This window comes from Saccoglossus kowalevskii, chromosome 11 (assembly GCF_978046115.1).
Source record: "Saccoglossus kowalevskii chromosome 11, keSacKowa6.1, whole genome shotgun sequence".
NCBI lineage: Eukaryota > Metazoa > Hemichordata > Enteropneusta > Harrimaniidae > Saccoglossus > Saccoglossus kowalevskii.
The window spans coordinates 19,900,587-19,924,515 of record NC_140651.1 but is presented as its reverse complement, the minus strand read 5'-3'; the positions used below and the strand labels follow the sequence as shown (position 1 = coordinate 19,924,515).

The following is a 23,929-nucleotide window of genomic DNA, read 5'->3' as shown; positions in this document are numbered from 1 at the left end:
TAGACTGCAAGCCCCATGGGTACAAGTTATAGGTCTAGTCACATTGTGTTTTAAGGTGAGTGAATTGTAATGCTTCATTATTCTAGGGCATCACGTGATGTTCACTGCTTGTAGTTGTAATGAATTAATTTTAATATATTATTGTAATTTCAACACTAGATGTGATTTCCTAGCTGGAAAATGGTACATTGCAGAAATGAAGCTGTGGCTAGACTGCAAGCCCCATGGATTCAAATTATATGTACTGTTCCATTGTCTTTTGAGGTGAGTGAATTGCAATGTTTCTTCATTGAAGGCATCACTTGATGTTCACTGCTTGTAATATTAGATATGTTTAATTCTTTTAAAAGATCCTTTTCATTAGTAAATAGCGCCCTCACTCAACAATATTTAGAATGACTGGTTGGTCAAAAGTTTGATGAGTCACGTGCCATCTATTGGCAGAGCTTGTTGTACATACATTCAAATAAGTATAGGAACCATTAATGCTGTACAGTGTATTGGGAGGTGTGGAGGAGTTCATGTTTACAATGACTAGTTGTAATATGCTATCTTGTTTTCAGGATACAGCCTGATATTTGTTGCTTTCTTGGTTTATGGATACATTTTTTGTGGTGGGTAGAAGATGTGTTGATTTAATGTTGGGCCATTGTTTATACACCCTGCAGTTTGAAATGGTATGGTCCCAATAAAGAGTTGGTATGACTGTGTCTTCTATGGCAACAAAATTATTTCTGTTTATTTGTTACTGTTGTAAATCCTGAGAACTAGCAACTGAATATGACGTCAGAAATAAATGGTATGCTTAAAAACTTTACTAATTATTGCATAACTATTCCAATATGAATTGGGAGCAAACTGTGACACCAAATCTAGTCGTTGTATTGTTATGCTTCTAAAATATTTTTTAATGTCTTGAAACAGATTCAAATATAAGGATATGGATTGTGAAATATTAAGATGAAATAGTGTCCAACAAATTAATTTGTATATGGTAACTTAGTTTTGGAGAATTCAGTGAAAATATTATAAAATAAAATAAATTGAATAGAAACAGTATGTGTATTTTTGTATGTGAACGCTTGGCTGGCCCACTAAAAATGTCTTAATTCCTAATTAATTAATTAATTAATTCATATAATACACAAGGTATTATAAGAACTGACACAATAATTACCTTAGGTAGCGTTCAATGTTAATGTAGTAGGTTGATGTTGCCGCTTGTCCATATCTACAAAGTTCATACAGTGTATTGTTCCATGTTAAGGGCGATGTTCCTAGACAAAATATTGATGTTACTCATGTTTTGATCTGATAAGACATGTTTTTTTTCTGCCAAAATGAATATCGAATAAATAAATTATTATTATTATTATTATTACCAAACGCTTCAGCGTGGTATTAAGAGTTTGTTTTCAGGGGTGGGTGATACCAAGGTGGGAAATGGATGCACATAAGGGGTTAATTCCTTGAATTGCAATATAGAGGGTTCAGGCCGAAATACAATATATAGTGTTTTCATGTATCGTCTGATATTTCTGTGGTATTCTGCTGCTGTAAGTAATGCACGATTTGTTCCGAAATTCAGTATTTTGTGTGCATTCCAGGGTTATTCGTTTTTTGCTGAAAACACCCCTATTTTTTAATGGCAGAGTCGAATAGTTTCACTCCCACTGGGAAATCTGCATTGTTGCTTGAATGAGAGCTAATTAAACACATTTCCCAGACCGGCGAAAGAGTATGCAACAGCCAATTTTAACAGCCTGTCACATGATTTTAGTCTGAATGTCAACATGAAAAGAGGCTAGTCCATTATACGCAGGAGTAATTGGGAGTAGAATATGTGAGGGATAGTATTAACAGAGATGTGTATACTGGAAAGTAATAACTATCATACTTTTGTACTCTGAGCATTCCTGTTTTAGTATATTGGTTTGAAAATGTTGAACTTGCATGATTTGCAATGTGTTTTTTTTACTGAAACTCCCCTATTGATCGAATTCCGGGTTTGAACGAGAACGACACACCACGTGATTCATTTGAATACAATGCTGAAGGCAAGCATGCCGTGCTACTGTGGTACTCCACTGATGGGATGACTTACTAGTACTGCATGCTACAACTTCGCTTCTTATGTTGCTTGCTAGCCTTGGATTGAATGAATCTTGATTACCGGTTAAAATGTTGCTCATTTGGCGTTGGTAATCTTTATTTGGAACTGGGTAACGCCAAGTAACATACACCAAGTTCTGTCAATCGTAGTATTCCATGTGATGTACACCTAATATGCAAAAAATTTGCTAAACTGGACAAAAATAGCAGACGAACATTTATTTACAAAATAAAAATACTTCGGTTGCCAATGGAAACAAGCCGGTAAAAAACAAGCAATATGTTTTCGGCTGTTACCATGGTAGGACATGAACGTGAAGCAAACGTCGGTTTATAACTAAAACCAGGCACCTTATACGAGGTTCGCAAAATAACATTCAGTCTTTAGAAGTCACTTTATTTTATTGCTAGGACGTATTCAGCCGTTAAATGTATTATTTCCAACCGTTTTGCGATAGTATTTTCTAGATTGGAGGCAGCATTTAGATTTTATTCAAAGTTCAATTGGGATTACGTTGACAGTGTAACAATGTCGGCGCCAGTGATCTCTTACCAGTGCGCAACGTAGCCAGAATAAAAGGCATGATCATTTGGCCACTGCTATTACAAGACTGGTAGGAGGTAATAAATTTGGGGCGAAAGTATTCAAAAAACAGATTTTGGCTGTTGCCATGGTAGCGGTGGGTCAGGATTGTTTTTCCAATTAGTGATGGTACGATCTGCCTATCAAGTTTGAACAAAATCAGCCAAGCCAAAAAAATCACAGAAGAGTTAAAAAGCCATTCCTGGTGAACAGTTACTCTAACTTTGGGGTCAAATTTCTCATTAATGAAAAAAGATATAAAAAAATCAAATAGTAACTTTGCACCCACACTCAAACCGAGTACAATGAGCTATGTCTGAGGTGTTGTATCACAGGGAATTGGACAAACTTATATATTTTAATAAATTATTGAATAATAAAATGTTATATAACTTCTCTTTTACCCCCTCCCCTTCCTGGTATCTAAATCAAGTAATCACTATTTTTATTTTGTAAACACATTTCCGTCTGCTATTTTTGTCAGGTTCAAATCGTTCACCAATCGTTCATTTTTGGCATGTTAGATGTACATCACATAGAATACTAGGATTGGGAGAACTTAATGTAAGTTGACTTTGGCGCGTAAATGTTTTGACTTGACAAGTTGTTTGACAGCTAGCAAAAAAGATTGTGCGACGCGCATCGTCGGCGGCGTCTTTTTTATGACGTTTTGAACACTTAGTCAATTTGAGCAGTATTTATTCGGACAATGACTCAAGTTTAGACGTCTGATTATTTTATTTCCACACGTACAGTGACACGCGTTCTACACTGACACACGTTGCTAGGTCGCAGCATTGTCTTGGAGCATATTAATGGGCAATTGGGTTCCCCGACCTAAATTTCTATCCCGATTTGTTGCACGTTCTTTCTTTAATATGAAATAATCAAATATGGAACATATGTAATAATAACAGAACCCCATACCCTCCCAGTGGCTTCGCTCGTGAAAGTACGGCAGCAGGATACACCGCATCACTCGTGAAAATAACTTCCATACGCAATGAAAGCCACGGGGAGGGTATGGGGTTCTGTCATAATACTTCATTATCACTGAAAACATTTTCCCCCTGAAATAAATTCCAGTGAAAATGCCATTCCCTCACACTCTATTGAGACACAGCACAGTGAAAATTGGATTCACACGTAATGCTTGAAAACATGTCAGCAAAAATAAATTAAGTGAAATTCTACGTGACTTCATAAGAGTTGGAAATGAACAAATTACACCCGACCCTACCACTCCATACACAATGTAAACTACACCCCAAAACATCCTTTCGCCCATGGGTACTATCGTGTTTCACCAGTGTATTCTATTTGACTTCAGGAGAAATTGAAATAAACAAATTAATTATAATTTCAGCCTCTAGTTGAGCACTGATTAAATCATAAACTACCTCGTCTTTATGTCAACTTTAAGTTATTCATTGCCTACATCACACAGCAAATGTCCCAGAGTTCAATGCGTTTTGTACCATCCAATATACACTTTATCTCCGCACGAGGGCGCAATTTCAAATTGAAAGAAAAACTAGCATACACGCTATTAGCATTCTATGACCTCAATTGAACCACCAGCCTCATTCCCAACTTGATACTGGAATTCTCATATTTTTGATGTATTTAAAGTTTTTTACCCGGATCGTTTTAACCATTTCAATAAATAGTTATAGACTATAATTGATTATGCGAAATTACTGCATTTTTGGTGGATTTTGGCCTACTCCTCTCACTGTTATGTTAGAATTACCGCGAGAGTGCCTCCTATGGATTGTCAACATGGCGGCTCACAATGTTACGTTCGGTAAGTCCTTTTTTTTACGTTTTACACGAAAAAATGCAATTTTTAGAAAATAACGTTCGATTTCTACAATTGTTGGCGCCTTTTTTGTTGCAAAAATGCTGGTCGTGAAAATGAAAAACGTAATTTTGTTGGGGATTTCGGGAGCTTTACAACGATATGTAGATCGACCATATACACGTTATGTCCCTCATAGGAGTAGTGAATAAAGTGTCATAATGTATTTTGTCATTAATTTGCATACCATATATTCACTATTGAGATAATATATACACTATTGAGATACTATGGGTATAGGGATAAAAAGAACATTTTCCATGTATCTGTTTTTGATACCAATGCATTTCATTCGTTTCTCTCAATATTATTTTCTGACATATTATTCATAATAAATTATGTAATATTAAAGTGAGAATATACTAAATATAGTTAATAACAAATGATTTTCAAAAAAAAATGTGCCACGCCCCCTCCACTTGCCCCATTTCTCCAGTAAACGTGACACACATTGATGTGCTTGAAGTTGAAGAATTAATACCTAGAAAATAGTGTCATTACAAATTTGACAATTTAGGCTGACTTTAGAATAGTTTTACCAAGTGTAAATAATAATTTATTATTATGACAGATTTTTTATATTAAATATTGAGATTAGTTTAATAATAAATGATTTTCAAAGACAATGTGCTAGGCCCCCTCCACATGCCCTATTTTTTACAGTCAAATACCTCATAGAAAATAGTGTCATTACAAATTTGACAATTTAGGCTGACTTTGGAATAGTTTTACCAAGTGTAAATAATAATTTATTATTATGACAGATTTTTGATATTAAATATTGAGATTAGTAATGCATCTTGTGTTTTGTTTCAGATCTTTTGTGCTGAACTTACCATGGACAGTTTGCATGTGACGAGTGATACCTGGCTTGATTTTATATACAACATGGAGATGTGATGCACATAGTGTGCATTTGTATTCCTTGTGTGTGCCAAATAAAATTTCAATGTGTTCAGTGTATCTAATTTCAAATGCTAGTGAAGCTGCTTCAAGTTTCTTATCAAGTTCGTTAAGATCATCCTTTTTAGTAACTTGAAGTAACTTTGCTGAATGATTTGCTTCATTAATTTCAACCTTGGTATCAAATTGGTCGACCAGTTTTGTTTCATATTGCTTCACATCATGTTTTTGATCTTCAGATAACTTTGCAAACTTTTGTATAAATTCCAGTTGTTGGTCGATCTTTTGAGCCTCATTGAAGAGCTCGTCAATTAGTTTACCCACGTTTCTCAATTTAGCATGAAGGTGATCCATAGTGTATTCATTAATGGGGTAATACTTTATAAGAGGATGAATACTATGACCATTACTTTTTTCTTCTGCCCATGAATTCATATCCGCAAGAATGATAGACATATCCCATTCATGATTTGGATTGTGACATTTATGAACTTTAGCCAAACATAAATTGCAGAAAAAACTGGTACTCTTTCTCTGCAAGACCAAACTTTTATACTTTTCATCTCCTTCCAGTTTTCTGCAGTATTTCATTCCCTTTATACCATGTTGGGCAAATGTTTCAGTGCATGCCAGAACAGGAAGAATATCAACTTCTATCAGTGCACCACTCTCTGGGGCATTTATAATGGCAAATGGAATGCGGCTTGCATCAGAAGACTGTGGATTTGGATTTCTCCATACTTCATTACCATTATATTTTATCAGACGTATAGCACCACTGATGGCAAATACTTTGAAATTTTGGGACACTCCCTTGAAATCTTGGAAAGTGTGGCCACCCTCACCTACAACTATTTCTAACTTCTGTCTCTCATTTTCATCATCAAGGTCATAATCCAATTTGTTTTCAGTCAATATGTTGAGGACACTTCTCCAAACCAGGCCTTCAATATCATGAACAAACCAGCCCTTTTTATTTTGAGAGGCAGTTTCTGACACCATATTGTGGAACCGTTTCAAATTATTTCTCAAAGTGGTTAATCTGAGAATTCTTGAAACATTTTCTTGTGTTCTCAGAGATTTCTCTAAACCATCATTGTCAGATTCAGATAGACCGCCCCCTAGATGGATAAATATGTGCTTCAGAATCATTCCATAATTTAGTGTCATTTGTTGTCTGATCTAATTTCTGGGAAGATGGTGCTGCTAATAAAGCCAATTTAACAGAAGGAGGCAGAATATCTGATGTAATGGCTTCCTTGAAAAATGATACAGATAATACTGATTTGGCAAATGCTTTATCTTTATTTAATCGTAATTGCCAAAGGGCACTCTCATCAAATCCAGACAACTTTTCACCTACTGCCTGGTGCTGATTTAAGATTTTACTGATGTAGGCTCGACTCCCAGTGGCTTTCTTAGAAATTGCTGATCTTTTCGTGCTAAATAAAACTGCAAGAGAGACTTCCAAATATTTCTTTGAATCATCCCATTCGTGACCCTTTAAATTTTCCAGCAAATTTCTCACCACTTGTCTTACTTGAGATGGCCCTTTTTGAATGATCAAATCGGAAAGTTGCCCTATTTCATGAGCAACGAGCGATCTCGCCTTCATCAGCTTAAATCTGTGAAAAGCACGGCTGGCAATAGAGCTTGCTGTCATTCCCATAACGAACAAATCATTCGACGCGATAGCATAAAATCGCCTACAAACCATTCGAAGTGAGCACATCGTTTTAACTTTCTCGAACTGTGAACTATCGTCATCACTGTCATTAAAAAAGCAACAAAACCCGAATATTCGAGTCAAAATCTCGGAAGAAAGATCAGAAAGCGAACGACCTTGTGTGCCGACGGACAACATCGGCGATCGAGTGAGCAGTTGAAGCCAATTTCCCACGTAATTTTGCGGCTAAACTTGCCTGCTTGACTCTTTTGAATGCTCTTGGCATGATTGTGTAGGAATACGTCCAGAAAATGTGATATTGGTACAATAAATCGCACGATAAGCACATGGAAGGCGAACCCGGAAACAACTCACGAGCTAAAAACGGTTTTTGCGCAGAACGATGCCAGAATTTCAGTTCTGCGCATAGCAATATGCGTTGGTACAGAACGTGTTGAATTCTGGGTAAAACCTCGTACCGTGCATTAGTGACTTCAAAATATATGTTTCAATCCCAAGAATTTAACTCGCTGTTAATTGCATGGGAGTGCCAGTCTTTCATGAATTTCTATTGTCATGTCAATTTCTTGCGATTACTGGGAACATGAAGCTGTAACTAAATCCTGGTATAAGCACCGGTTAGGCAGGCTTGAACTATGCATGTGAAGCCACCTGAGAGGTATATTCAATCCAATAGATTTCTCATTGTTTGGTAACTATTTGCTGCAAATGCAGCAAAAATCAATATAAAAATATTACCCACACAGCATTCTACAGGTTACTTGTGGGGTACATAGTTTCTTGCTAATTATGGTTACAAAGAATGGAAGTCGAAGAAAACATCTAAATATAAAACAGCATACCATGACGTCCAGTTTGAGGAAGCCGATGTGTGGACAGATATTCTGCATGGAATGAAACGAAATAATCGGTTATAAATATTACAAAATAGTAAAAGCAACACCTTAAACTGTACCTCGATGCAACCGACAAGACGAATTATAGGAGAAACTGTTACCTGAACTGGAATTGTTTGTCAGGATGCAGTTGTCGCGAGCCAAGTACAAAACATGAGACTGGCTATTTATGAATATTTTAACATTCTCCAGGTTGTGGATGTAAAAAAACAAAACAAATATATCAATATCATATTTATGTATGAATGAATCAGAAATGTTTCATATATTTCAAATAATCAATAATTATCGGATGACAGTATGTGGTTAAAACAATTATTTCATAATAATAATAATAATAATAATAATAATTGTTATTATTATTATAATTATTATAATAATTATTATTATTATTATTATTATTTCACTTGTGTCTACTACTGAAATATAATATGCTTTGCATATCATGAGGAATATGTCAGAATACAATTTTGAGAGTTTTAAATTGGCCACAAGAGCCCTTCAACCAATACAGGTTTGAACATCTAACAATCATTAGCTCGGCTGATCAAACAGGAACTTGGTCGAGTATTGATTGGATCTGGTAAATGCTAGGATATAACGATGAATTACATTATGACACATGGATTTTGTGAAATACAATAATACAGTAATAACAATTGCATGAGCTTCTCGGAATACAAAAAATAGCGGCAATGATAACACTGTTGACAATAATACATGGTGCTTTTTATCGTCATGCGGCAGACGAAAGTGGTAGCAGTTTTCTTCGACATATCTTGACATGTTTTTTACGGCTTTGTGCATCTGGTAAAAATTCACAAATTACAAGAATCGCTCAGACCCAGTCACTATGTACCTTCTGTTGGTGCTTAACTCAGCACATCCCGCCACATCGCACAAATTCAACGCCCTTGTAAAGCTTTCTTTCACCCTTGGCGCGACTTTCTGATGGCCCATTTCTAGTAGGCTGGCGGTTTTGAGAAGAAGATGTCCTGAAGATGTTGCTTTTTCACATCACTTTTTTCTTCACTTCCCTCATTTTTGCCACCATTTTCTTTCTTATAGATGTTATACGTACCTCCTCTGTTTTTCATTCATCCTGCTTCTTTTTTCCTTCGTTTCCGCTCAGCTCCTCCACGATTAATTCCGTCTTTCTAATATGTCACCAACAATGGCTGTCAGTTCCACTCATGCAGTAATTCTCAGCGGTTGACCTACATAGTATTTTTCAGGCAACTGCTTATTTTCTTGTGGATTTCATTTCATATTCCTGGGAAACATTTGTTTTTCTTGTTTTCTTTTTTGTCCTGGTGATTTCCCAACCTAAACTCCTTTTTTGTATACTCCGACCTCTGTTTTTTACACAGCTTGATCATTGTCTACTTGTGTGATAGGGCGTTCAGAATTTTCTCCTGCTATGGATATATTCTCTCAAATATGGCTTCATACGGTTCATATGTATATATTTCTTAACTGTTATCGATGGTTGCATTGTACTTGATAGACTCAGGTAATTTTTTCACAATAATAAAGGGACCAATATATGTTGCTTTTAGATTTGGTGTTGTATTTTTCTTCTTTGTGGGATCATGTAGTCATACAAATTCACCTGTTTTCATGGGATTACTAGCAAATGTTCTGTTGAAACCTTGCTGTGCTTTAATTACTTTTATTTAATGTTTATCATGCTTTTGAATTTGTTTCTCTGTTGTTTTTGAAAAAATATTTTTCACAATTCAAAAACTCCGTTCATGGAAAAAGGCGTAGTTTCTTCACCAGATCATAAGCTTACATAGTGGTCGAACTGGACGTTTTCGCCAACTCAACAGTAAAATGTACGTATTTGATTTTGAAAAGATGCCAGCATCGAGAGGACCATGAAAAATGCTCCACAACTGCAATTTGAAATTAGAGTTAGCAGCACCTGGTGTTCCTGCCAACTGCTCCCAATCACCCATCTGATAATGAGCCCCCGATGCTTCCCGGCTCACCAATTCAATCATGCAAATCATTCAGCTTCAACCTATAACACAGTCACTGATGCACAACTACTTGTCAGAATGTTACAGTGTCCAATCACCATTGCTGCTCACTTGCTGTCATCCAATATCACCAAAGCTAACCGAACAGAAACAATATATCATGTCAATACATCGTTTTATTTCCCACTCTACAGTACTGATTATTTTCAGCCCAATACAACATATGCAGTTACTGCTCACAATCCGCGTGACACATTATCAGACGGGTCACCTATACCGTACTAATCAATGAAGCTGAACCTTTCTAGCACAATCAATATTGTGTATGCTTCGCACCATTCAAATTAATGTTGCAGTCATGTACCAGTGATATTCACATTTGATATTCCACAGTGTCTACAAAACATTAAAGAACCATCATGGCAGTATCATAGCAGACTGTTCAGAATATGGTTGACCCATTCACTATTCGACAGACTGGCTGCATGTCACTATGCCACATAATCACAATATCGTCTTAATTTGACTACATTACAAATGAAGTTATTTATGGTACAATTCTGAAACCCTACAAGACATTCAAATACTCTACTCTCTACTTGATAACCAACAGTTCCATAGAAAAGCTTCTGAGTAATCATTGACTAGGACTAGACTAAGGATTAGACAAAACCAGAACAAATTCCAAATTCTTTTTTGTGTCTTTTGGGGATGGTGCTAAATCTTACATGGACGGCATCCAATTCATCTTTAATGGGTCTGGTGGAAGTATCCAGATGGCTGCAACTTTGTCTATTGCGCAGACCAACGAGTACAAACTTAGTTGTTACAAAGTTTTAACTTGGTAATTTCTTTGGTGGTTGGAAGGTAGGTCCTTTAAGTTTTGTTTTTAATTTAATTATATTTTGCGTGCACTCCTTGTTTTGTTGAGATCAATGTGTCTCATAATATTATTCTCTGCGACACAACGCATTCCGGTGTCACTTGCTACTCACTCGGCCTACAGTCTATAGTTCCTGAATCACAGATGTAGCCATAGGCTTGGAATTTGCAAGATAACCTAATCAAAGCAACATTAAAGGAGAGATCCAATAATAAAAACTAAAAAACAGCAGATTCTTAACATTCTGATATTCGCCATATTTTGAAAAAAACGTCGCTGATATGCAATTAAGATGTAATACTAGGTTGTGTTTACATGACATTTGTTTTTGAGAGCTTTGAAAACCTAGATCGAAAGCGAATGAAAAGAAAAAACTTTGGATCTCCAGTGTCGACCAAGGTCATTCTCGTGGGTGAAAATTCGGCGCAAGATACACCATATCATTCTTGAAAAGTCCTTTCAGACCACACACATATCAAGACGAGGCCAAAGCAAATAGTTCTGCTGATATGTAAATATTTTCTCCAAAATGTGTTGATGGCTGCACATACATCTATTGTAGAATAGTGGAATTAATAAACTCAACATATAGGGAATGTCCAAAAATTGAAATTGAAAAGTACACTACACTGCATAGTCAGTAAAAGAAATGTATATGGACGCTATGGTATACATGAAGCAATGTCAGAATGAATTACAAAAATTAAAAGAATTACAAAAACCCATTTTGAGTGTATGCTTTGACGAAATTCGTGACAGTGACATGTCAAATCATTTGTAAAAGGGTCATATACATATACACTAGCTAGAAGTCTTTGGTCATTCTGAATAACGACGCACTGCTAAGACTTTAACCCATGATCCTCGCAGTCCTGAAACTCAAGGTACAATACATAATGTTTTTGACTTTGTGAGTAAGTAGTTCTTGTTGTCCTTATTGTTCATTTTGTTCATGCACGTGCACTATGAATAATCTCTGTTCCGCATTGGTTTCCTGAAACTGGAATATCTTGGCATTTCGTTTCCTGTTCATAAATTTTCTTTGACTTCCATTTCTGACATCCCAGCTTTACAAACACAATGCACCCCGAAATAATCATGGATGAGCTGGCAATTATGAAAGACACATTGTAGTTGGACGTTAGATCATAAAGCCACCCTAAAAGCAAAAAAGAGTAAAACGATCATGCTTATGCATACAATTTTGTTATTCAATATTACGATTTACCAACAGTGAAACAACATGCAATCGTGTTATCGTGCACATATCGTTAGAATATGATTTACCCGGTTAAACTCAGGTTAAATACGTAAGGATCACATTTTCAAATGTCATTGTTTCAATGTAACTCATACATACCTGCAACAGGTGCACCAAGCATATATCCAATACCACTAAATAGTATATACCAGCCAAGTGCATTTGATAGATGCTCAACACCTACACAAGCTTTCAGAGTAACAGCATAAATTGGCATACCTACACCAACGCTAAATCCAAAGCAAGCAGCCACAGCGGCCAGTACTGCATAAGATCCATTTGATAATGGCATGCCCATAAGACACGCTCCAGCAGAGGAGAGTGATACTGCAAACACTACCGCTGGAGAGAAGTATCCTAAATCGACAAACCATCCGTGCAAACATCTTCCTACTAAACTTGTGATTCCCATAATAGTCATTAGGAATGCAGCGTCGAGCTTTTCTATATTTTCAGAAAGAGCTTTTGGCACAAAATGAACCAATCCAATAATATACCCAAAACCTAGGAATACACCAGCAACGCACATTACTTGCAACCATGAATTATGTCGCAACAATGTAATATTGAGGTTTTCCCGTAGTACTGAGCATCTCTGTGATTTTCTGGATCTTACTGCTGCATGTTTTACCTCGTCAACTTTGTTATGCTCAATGTTTGATCTTACTTCATTGTATGTCATATCGTCACCTTGTGTAACTCTACACTCGTCCGTGATATCCGTTGATTCAAATGTGTCTCCATTATGAGTTGATTGGTTATCTTGTACTCGATTGAAATCCGCTTCTTGACCCACTGTGTCATCTGAATTTAGTGGTTTCATCAGCATTCCAGAAACAATGATATTCATGTAAATACCCGATATCACAACCAATGCCGACCGCCACCCATATGTTTCAATTAACATCTGATATAAAGGTGGTAGGGCCATCATTCCAATCCCAACACCAGTGAACACCATCCCATTCGCCAATGCATGTCGCCGTGTGAAGTACTGTCCGACGATCACGATCGATGGACCATACATCAACGAAAATGCCAAACCTTAGATATAGCAGAATCATGTTGTGTATAATGTTAATGAAAGCACGGGACGCTTGAAATAAGGAAATGTATTGCTTTCAATTGGTGAGTCATACACCACTTATTTGAATATGTATATCTGATTATAATGAAAGATCACAGAACTGTTTATATATAACAAGCTTAGATCTATAAAAAAACGCTATATAAATAAATGCACAAACGGCACCCCATATCCTATAAGATAGAAAGAAATAAACATTCTTAAATACATTTTTCTGTTAACAAATAAATATACTGTTTCATACCTAACATCACGCCATACGTAATGTATACCCACATCAAGCTGGTTGCAAAGGAGGTCAATATGACCGCAATAGTTGATATAATTCCTGCAGCTATTACCATTGGACGACATCCAAACCGCCTAGTTAAACCACCAATAAAGGGGGCTACAATAAATGGATAGTAGACAGAAAGTAAAGTGTGTTGGACCTTTTTCTAATAGTTTAAATTTGCAATGCAATATATATTTGCATATATATATATATATATATATATTATATGCAGATTGAGAGGTGGATGAAGATATATTTGTAAGAAACACATGCACACGTGCTTTTATTCCTGATACGAATGCATGCATATTGAAATCCGTTTATATTGCCCAGTATAAACTGGTTTCATCAAGCTGCGCTGGCGAATATACGATTGTCTTAAATTATGAACAATATGTGATACATGCAAAAATCTTATACCAAAGCCAATATATAATTGGCATATAGTAGAAAACATCCAAAATTCAAATCAAAATAATTGTCTCACCTGTCAAAGTACGAACCAAAAACTGGAGTGATGATACTGCAAATGTTTCGCCAACACTTTTTTGGAAATATTCTGCGAATAATACTAGAAACATGGTTGAAGCAGTGATGCTACCCGCAATTACAGCTTGTATGTACATACATCCAATGACAACAACCCATTTATATAAACTGGAATCTTGTTTGGCTTTTGAATGATTCATGGTCATGTCGGGATGTATAATCTGGAAAATATATTCAACATATGGACCTTAAAACAACAACGTTTTATGATTTTATTCATCGCCGTTCACAAAATACTGCTCAAATGTCTGAGTGCAGATTCGTTGCCACTTGAATATCTTTCGGATGTTTTCCTTTTTTACATTCAGTGTTGGTTGCACACTGCTAATTTTTATAACAAGTGGAATAAACTAAAAATAAACACACTCACACATACTGACAATTATAATTTAATTCTAAGACGCGATTTTGTTGTATATAAAATAATATAATAATATTTTACAGTATTTTGACTAAAACTAATTTGCATATCATCCATGCTATAATGCTTTCGGTATTTTCACGGTCGATATGCAAATGAACATGTTATTTCCATTGGCAACCGAACTATTTTTATTTTGTAAAAAACATTTAGTCTGCTATTTTTATCCGGTTCAAATAGTTCAGTAACATTTTTGGCATATTAGGTGTACATCACATGGAATACTATGATTGGGAGAACTTTATGTATGTTGACCACCTGGAAACTGAGTTTTATAAACACTGAAGGGTTCTCTGAAGATCTACCCACAGTAAATTTAGCGATTGCCATGGAGGCGCAACCATCAACATCGAAGTACCAGGAGGATTCCGCTTGCGACGTTGTGGCGTTACTCAGTTCCAAATAAAGATTACCAACGAAATGAACAACATTTTAACTAGTAATCAAGATTCATTCAATCCACGACTAGCAAGTAACATCACAAACAAAGTTGTAGCGTGCTGTTCAGCGACGACCGATGTCGACGAAAGTCATCCAGTCAGTGGAGTTCCGCAGTTGCACGGCATGTTTACGAATGCCCAATTCTGTGGAGGAACTTTTAACTTCAACATAAATTTCAACTACGTATGACCATGGTATGACTGACTTCGAAACTTTCCACCGAGATCGGACGGCGCCTTATCATTCCAATTCTTCACCATTGTATTCAAACGAACCACGTAGTGCGCTGTTACATTCTCCTTCAAACTCGGGATTCAACTATAAGGGGCGTTTCAGTAAAAAAAAAACATCGCAAACCAGTATACTACAACAGAAATGCTCAGCGATGCAAAAGAAGAATAAATATTTACTTTTCAGTACTCGTTGATACAATCCCTCACATATTCTACTCCCAATTATTCCTGCGTAAAATGGAATAGCCTCTTTCCATGTAAACATTCTCAGTAAAATAGGCTATTAAAATAGATGCCGGTCTGTAAAATGTAATTAATTAGCTCTCATTCAAGCAACATTGCAGATTTCCCAGTCGGAGTGAAACTGGTTCAACTCTGCCATTGAAATATAGGGGGGTTTTCAGCAAAAAACAAATAACCCTTGAGTGCACTCAATACACTAAATTTGAAACAAATCTCGCATTAGTTACAGTAGCAGAATACCACAGAAATATCAGTAGAAACATGAAAACACTATAGATTGTATTTCGGCCTGAACCCTCTCTATTGCAATTCCACGAATTACCCCATATGTAAATCCATTTTCCACCTTTGTATTGAAGCGTTTGGTAATAAAAAAACATAAGTACAGCGATACACAACCCAACATCTTGCGAATATATCGTTGCCATTAACATTCTTTTCTGTCACATTTATTAGTGTGTCAGATATGGTTGATAGGATATTATATTGCAGTGTGACCCTGGGTAGAGTACAAAGTCCATATGCGTTTATTCCTGCTTGCCATTGACCCCAGGTACAGTTAGCAGGCAGAACTTAAATTTAAATTTAGACTGAGGTAAAAGACAAGTTTAATATATAGTGACATTACCAGTTACATTGTCACTCGTTTTACTCATATCCACTTGTCAAATAGATTATTAAACAATGACATTATATTCTGCATAGTAGAGTGGTGAGAGATGAGAGCACATTTCAATAAACGCACACACGCGAAATAATCTGAGTATGGTTTAGACTAATACCACTAACTGTTATATCCGCTGTGATGTCCCACAATCCTTACTCTTGATATTACATGAACATACAATAAATACCATAGACACTGTTCTACAGTAGTAGAGAAACGTTGACACATGCTGAAGTACGGATCATATATTGGCTGGTTCCCGCCTCAAGTGTCATGGCGTACAAGCCACAAGAGGCCGGTAACTAGTAACGAGTCCGGCAATCTGATTGGTCCATCACATTCTCGTTGCCTGTTCTATGTCAGACTGTTTCTTTTGTTATAAATTTGCACAGAAACAGCGATGAATGTCAAAAACATCTCAAATGTGTAAATCTAAGAGCAGGAAGTATGCATGAACATTGCTGTATTGTAGTATTACAGACACATTTACGCAGAACGGAACTTGGAATATTTTCAAATTATGTCACTCAGTCACGTGCCTTCCGACCGGAAAACCGACCCAAATGGACCAATATGGCGATTACTAGTTACATGCGTCATACTTGCAATTCGTAAAGGACGCCAGACCAGCGAAGGGTCACATAATTCAGTACGTTTCCCAGTTGAGGGCGATATACCTAGCAATATGTTGACATAACGCGTGTAAGTTGACATACACATGTCTTTCATTACGTGTATTTATGTTATCACTTGTACAGATAGGATAGGAATGATCCAACAAGGGGAATAGGACATCAGTATTTACCAGCCTACTGTTTATCCCATGAATTCCAAGATGGAAATTTTAAGACTATGGGACCCATTATCGATGTACACAACGCATGTAAGATGCAATGTTTGTTTACAGGAAATTCGAACGTGACGATGACCATCATTTAAAAAAGTAGTCTTTGATATATGTTTAAGAGAAAAAGATAACAGCATATTGCAACTATTCACTCAAAGCTGAAAAGCAAAAAAACAAACCTTGAAATAATTAAAAAGCCATGTTTGCAAAGTAAATATTCACAAATTCAATTGTTTACTGTAACAGAGTAAAGTTTATTGGCTTAAAGTATGGTTTAGATCGTTATAATTCAAACTCCCCTTGGAAGAGTTGTAAGCAGAAATGTCAAAACGTATATGGCATAATGTTAATTGCGATGCATTTTTTTAAAACAAATGTCAAGTTCATTTGCAATAAAAGCAGTGTTAAAAGCAGTACATCTTTTTATTGCTCAACCAAACCGACAAGAGTGGGGAAAAAACAACTAAAGATAAATGATGGAAATAAAAAAACGAAATAAGCGGCAATGCATGCATAATATTATATATATATAAAGGGGAAACTAAGGCTAAATTCAAATGGACTTTGGTAATTAGGATGAACTTATTTTCTCATAGCAGTCACAACTCGCAAAAAAAATACTTCATATATGGCCCATGCATAAAACGTTCAGTTGTGTTGAATGTTCGTACATTACATCGTTGTCGTTACACGAGGCAATTCATCAGGCAACGCACCGAGCAACGTATGAGGCAACGCGTAGCATACATACGACAATGTGTAGTATTAAGAGGATACCGATAAGTATGCACGAAGTCAGTACAGCAAAAGTATCGACCGACGTGGTTATGCCAAAATCCAAAGTCTTAGAACAGATTTGCCATGTTTGTTTTTATTATTTGGGGGCGCTTCCTCGTGCGTAATCGCTCTATAATTCGATTTTGCATTTCCTAAAATAGTAGGATGCAAATATCCAGAGCAATACTGGAAAATTACGGCACGTTGTTAATTATGGCGTTATGGTGGCAGATGTACAATAACATATGTTATACGAGGCGTAGACTATATGTCCTCTATTACTGTGTGACTTTTAATCTATGAATAATAGCCCAGTGAATCGAACTAGAGGGTTGTGGGGGGGGGGGGGTTACGAACGTGTCAGTCTAGCGAGCGAGTGCCCATGGTAATGTATTGAAGTCATTCAGTTTACTGAATGTGACTTTGAAAGTTCCACGCTGGCCGGATATTCAGGCCAGAAATCACTCCCTAGTTCAGTTCTTTACAGAGGCAGAGGTTCCCGAGTATGCACTTTATCCATTATCAGCACATTGTCTCTGAGCATGGAACTTCCTTGTAATTCTCTGATTTGTTTGGGCGTTTCCATAATTTGTTGTGCCGTGTCCATTTTATTATTTTCAATATGTTCAGTTTGCACTACATTATATTTACAGTGCCAATCTTCGTATAACTGCTTTGTTGACCGTTTTCTCCTGTTCTCACTCTGATTTTCTCGGTATTGAATTGGCTATAAAGCAATCCGTTGTTATCTGTGTTCTGATACGTCGACTACTAAGTAATGTTTTCTCTTGATGTGAACCATGAAGTTAACACTGGTTAACACAAACTTTTGTATTTATTCACTCACTTCTGGATCAAATGAGCATCATGTAAAACTTATTTATCAATGCAACAAGTTGTTTATCGTTAGCTGGAAAAGATTCATATAACTTGTCGCATCAACTACTCTATCAAAACTTGATGATCGCTACCCGTCTCTGTTATGAGGTTCAACTCACCCGTATCTGCATAGAGATCACTCCACAGCTTAAGATTGTAATATCCTCTACATCTTGACTAGCAATGGGAATCAATTCAATTGCACTCCACCATGTAAGAAAATATCGTAAGAAGACTGTCAAGACAAACCATTTGCCACTAGATGAGAACAAAATTAATGTACAAAAATAAATTCTATAGCCGTGAAGGTGGTAAAAGACTTCGTGAAATTAGAGGATGCTTATCCCGACTTATTAACAGGTTTTAATTTCAGTATATGAGTATACGAAATTAGTCATTTTTAGGAAGACTCAAAACGTCAATTGACACAAATCATGCTTCAATGACGTCATTTAAAATATGTATAGCACTTAATCGGCGTGCCACCATAATTGATGAAACATTACACCGGGAAAAGTACAGTTTGAGAATGTAGTTATATGTTTGTTTAACCTTAAGGTTTATGGCACATTAAATAATCGATAATTTACCCTGATACAATAAAAGATAACTTAAAAAATAACATACGCGCGTGTTAAAGTGACATCGAATTTAAATTACAAACACCTTTCGTGGACAGATGATACCACATGGGTCTCTGAAAATGATTGTGATCGCCGTGTGGCCACTATCACGAACGACACATTTCTTATTGTACCCGAGTCAGGGGCTAAATTTTATTTCTGCTAAATTTAGGATTCATGAATTTCAGGTTTACTGCGACGCAGAATATTGTGTTAGATACATTGATGATGGATATGGTGTCACACAACAAAACAGTCATGATGAGTTATTGCACTTTATGCGATTTGTAAATGAGTGTGAATCCCGCCATACAGCAAACATTTAGCCGATGACCATCGTATTTTAGCTATATTTAAACTAAACCTACAATTAGCATTGCTATTCAGAGTATGAATAATACAATCCAACAAAATGCAAAAAAATCTTTATCTTTTGATAATATAGGTTGATAAATAATTTATTTTTATACAGGGACTATCCACAAAGTATTACTTGGGAAGCGTTGACGGTTATGTTAATTAATTGGGGTCCCATGGCTCCATTTATCGGCGTTTTAATAAGAAATATCGAAGTAAACCATTGGTTGTATTGGGAGGACTGCTTTCTAGTATTGGTCAGTTTGCTAGTTCGTTTGCAAATAACTTGGCGTGATGGAAGTAGATCTTGAATATACATCTGGATTGTTTCGAAAAAAATATTACCCTGTGGGTCACAGTGTAAGACCTGCTTATTGCTATTTAGAAGGGCACCCACATAACTCACATTGGACAGAGGGTTCTTTAACTGCTAGAATGGGGTAGACAAAACAATATTACTCAAAATGAGATACACATACACCCAAATATCAAGTTAAAGCTCCGGCTTTATTACCTCTCAAAATAATACAAGAAACAAAGCACAGAATAATACAATGAATAAATTCGCTACAACAAGGGATTGCCTAGGGAAGTGTGCATTGGTGATAACTCACAGTTTCAGAATGTGGAGATTGATGACAGTAAATGGCTTCTGCAACACAACGACGAAGAAATACAGGAGTCTTTGCTTGCAGAAGAACGCTGTTATTCTGGAGGGCACCGCTGATAGCAGGAGATCGCAGAGCAGTTCACATAAGTCTCACAGAATGATGATTGAAGTCTGTATCACTTGTCTCACAAAATCGCAGCAGCAACACACAGTACTCAGTTGACATAGTGGACCACAACTGTTCTCAGTCTAGCTTATTCATAGGAACAAATGGCCCAGATTCAGGTACACTACCTGGGTTTCCACATGAGTCAATCTGAATGTGGACTTGCTAGCAGCTGTACGCAAGGCAGTAGATAGTAAACATCCTTTGTTATGGTAGATTACACTTGTCCTTCCAGAGCTGTAAACATCCTTTGTTATGTAAATCTCGAGCACACCTGGTAAATTCCAATTGTCCTTCCTGAGTTGTAGACAAGTATGACATGTCAATCACCTTTATGACCGTCATTACACGGCAATGTACACCGTTTCTTCCCATAATTCAATGTACACTTCTATTTGCAGGGTTTTGATAATATGAAAAAAAAACAACATGGAGTAAAGGATGCTGACATACATTTAAATAACACAAGTTAAGTAAATGTATTGTTATTATGTACATAAAATTAAACAATTTACTCTCAAAATTGATTTGGAAGTTTCGTCAACGATTATATGTAACTCAGGACAAATCAAAAAACAAATTACAATCAGCTTGTATGTAAATTATATTCTTTGACAAAACACTAACAAATAATTGTACATTTAAAAGGGAATTTAAATGTACATTTTCACAAGATAAAGTTTAACAATATAAATCCACAGTACAGTAGTACAACATCTAAAAATGTACATATTTCGTGTGCTGATATTTGTCTGATTTCAGGTCTTGGCAGTATTGTGAATATTGGTCAGCATATTCAGAATCGACATGCACTTGGTGCATAACGGGATAGGTTATGCTGGAGTTACTCTCGGGATGATTGTTTTTGCACCAATATATTAATTTGTAAAGAAGAATATGGCTGGAGAGGCGCACTCATAATATTATCCGCGATTCACATGAATATTGTTGTGTTTCCAATGTTGATGAGATCACCACCAAAGGTTGACAACATGGGTCCTAAAAATGAAGGCTTTACTGGAGACGTACATATCGAGGCGGACAACATGTGTTCACAACAAAAACATTTACCAATCACTATTCCGAAACTTGCATGAAGCAATCACGAATTTACAATATGTTCGGCATGAACCTCTTCTGCCAAAACTCAACTTTTTGTGTTCTGTGCATATCAGTGTTTTTCATGGGGATTGCACATCTATTAACTCTTGCCCATTATGTCAACAATGCCGTTACTATGGGTATTCCGAAAATGAATGCATCAATACTGATGTCAATGATCGGTATTAGTTATCTTGTTGGAATATTTAAACATGGATTGATTGTAGATTTAAAATATTTCTCTTCTATGTCAGTTTATGTGTTCAGCACAATAGTGGCAGGAACTGTGTTGTTTGGATTTTGTAGTGGTACATACTATGCTCTCGCTACCGTATGTGTGAAACAAGACGTGGGTGTCGATTATTTACCAAAATCCTTTGGGTGGTTTGTGTTATTCCTTGGTACTGGAAATATATTAGGTTAAAACAACTTATCTTGGAGGTATGTGTAAAATAAATGTATGCTTCCATGTTGTGTTTGTAAACACATTTCAATTATATTTACTAAAAGACACAATTTATATGTTATAAATAGTATATGTATATTCACTTACTATAAAAAAAATAATGTATAAGAACTGTTCATAGTTATAATTAAATAACAAAAAGTGCAGTGGCTTGTGACCATTAAAATTAAAGGCAGCTAGTAAGTAGAAACATACACTTCGTCACTAGGAAGTCGTTTAGAACGGACCTTACTTCATATATTATTCTGCATATCACATATATTAAAACAATAACCACCTTTATTAAACATTTAAAATGCAGAATACACTCAACAATATATCACAAATACATAGTTTATCAATTCTCGGTGGTTTAATTCTCAGCGATTGGCATTTATCTTTAGAATAATTTGTTAATTTTGTTTTCTCATTTCCCAGGATTGATGTTCGACATTACATACAGCTACAATGTGTAATTTCTGGTTGTGGTGGAAATCTAATATTATCAGGAAGTATAATAAGTGGTAAACTAATCTATGAAAAACGCAAAGAAAGAAGACACAGAAATAATGTTTTTTAGGACATGTACTACCGTGGCAGAGATTCAAACACAAGATTGAACTATACTTTTATCACGATTAAGGATGTTTTATTGTGACATCACGCACGCGCATCGTTCATTCATTTTCTGTTCATTACATTATGTTGTTGATAATGGTGTATCTTGGACATGCTATGTCGGTTTTTGATGAATTTTGATACATATAGTATATTGAGATTTGATTTGCGATCGGCTATATTGGTAACATGTTTTTTTTTTTCAAACTATTCATTGGATTGGATACATGTACATAACAATTTCACAATCAGGTTAAAGACGGTTGAATGACAGCTTTTTCTTTTCTTTTTTTTGCCAAACTGCTTAATATCTTTCACATTTGTCATATATGAATACATGACTGTTTGTTTTGTGATTTCATTGATTGCCATTTGGCTTGTAATGATTCATTTTATGATTGAATCACAGACGAATGTTCTATTTGGTTATTCAACTATATCTATGATACTATATACAGTCTCATATTTTGTCACATTCATCGAAATAGACGCCTGTGTTTATTTGTAGGAATATCTTGCAGAGATTGTATTAAATGTTCTTAATCAAAAACATCAAAATAATAAAACAAGTTAATGAAAAAATGTGTATAGTTCAAATATAATAACATGAGTGAGTCTGATCATAAGGAAATTCATGATGGCAATATTTCCTCCTAAAATATTGTACACTATATTACGACTATGAGTGTGAGTAAACTTCAAATGACATTGATAGTTGTATATTCCCAAAGATACAATGTATGTTAGTCACACGTTTATGTTTGAATCGTGCTTCATTCTCATTAAGTTGTAAGATGAAAACATTGTTAGAAAGACTATCATTTGGTAACACGATAAGTTGACACAGCCTATGATACTGCACTTTTGTTTGGATACAAAAAATGCCATCACACGTTACACGTTATTGTATGACCTACGCTTCGTTCTCATTAAATTGTGTCTTATCTCCTATCATGAAACATTGTTAGAGGAATGCCATTTTTAAATACCATAACAATTAAGGTGGCACACGCCTATCATACTGACTTCACACAACAAATTCATTCAAAAACAATTTTTGAATTTGAATATCAAATTTGACATGCACCTAGTAATACATGTCTATAACAATTCAATTTGTGATTAGTTAAAAGACAACAGACTTGCAGCTATCTTGTTCTTTGAACATACTACTTTATCTTGGACTTGAAAAATATTTCCCGTAATTGCAACAAGATTGAGTCATTAACATGTCTCGTTAAAATTAACAAATCGGCTGATGAAAGCCTCCACGGGATGACGAAATTATAGAAAAAAAGTATCAATAGTTCTATTTCGAGGGACTAGGAACATCCGGGACTTTTGTTGTGGTTTACAATTTTGTATACCCGCTCATTTCTACTGGTACCTATAAACAACAATATTGCGAGTATATAGTAGC

General features: G+C 35.8%; 1 protein-coding gene and 1 long non-coding RNA gene across 2 annotated transcripts; one reads left to right on the top strand and one right to left on the bottom strand.

The window, feature by feature from the left end:
- Positions 1–4,392: 4,392 nt before the first annotated feature.
- Positions 4,393–5,511, top strand: LOC146736271 (uncharacterized). Its single transcript, XR_014930928.1, has 2 exons — positions 4,393–4,502; positions 5,373–5,511. It is a non-coding gene; the product is annotated as an uncharacterized LOC146736271 (long non-coding RNA).
- A 6,349-nt stretch (positions 5,512–11,860) lies between these two features.
- LOC100376231 (monocarboxylate transporter 12-like) lies at positions 11,861–14,227 on the bottom strand. Its single transcript, XM_006822543.3, has 4 exons — positions 14,020–14,227; positions 13,503–13,646; positions 12,271–13,215; positions 11,861–12,069 (listed from the first exon to the last, which is right to left on the bottom strand). Exons 1-4 carry the CDS (start codon positions 14,225–14,227, stop codon positions 11,861–11,863), a joined length of 1,506 nt encoding a protein of 501 aa, XP_006822606.3.
- Between the last annotated feature and the right edge of the window lie 9,702 nt (positions 14,228–23,929).

What these genes read in the sequence shown, in the direction of transcription:
- LOC100376231 (XM_006822543.3), bottom strand. Translation starts at nt 14,227, where the DNA reads ATGACCATGAATCATTCAAAAGCCAAACAAGATTCCAGTTTATATAAA. An exon ending in TTTGGTTCGTACTTTGACAG is followed by an intron (nt 13,647 to 14,019) that starts GTGAGACAATTA and finishes CATTTATTGTAG; the next exon opens with CCCCCTTTATTGGTGGTTTA. An exon ending in GCTTGGTGCACCTGTTGCAG is followed by an intron (nt 12,070 to 12,270) that starts GTATGTATGAGT and finishes TTTTGCTTTTAG; the next exon opens with GGTGGCTTTATGATCTAACG.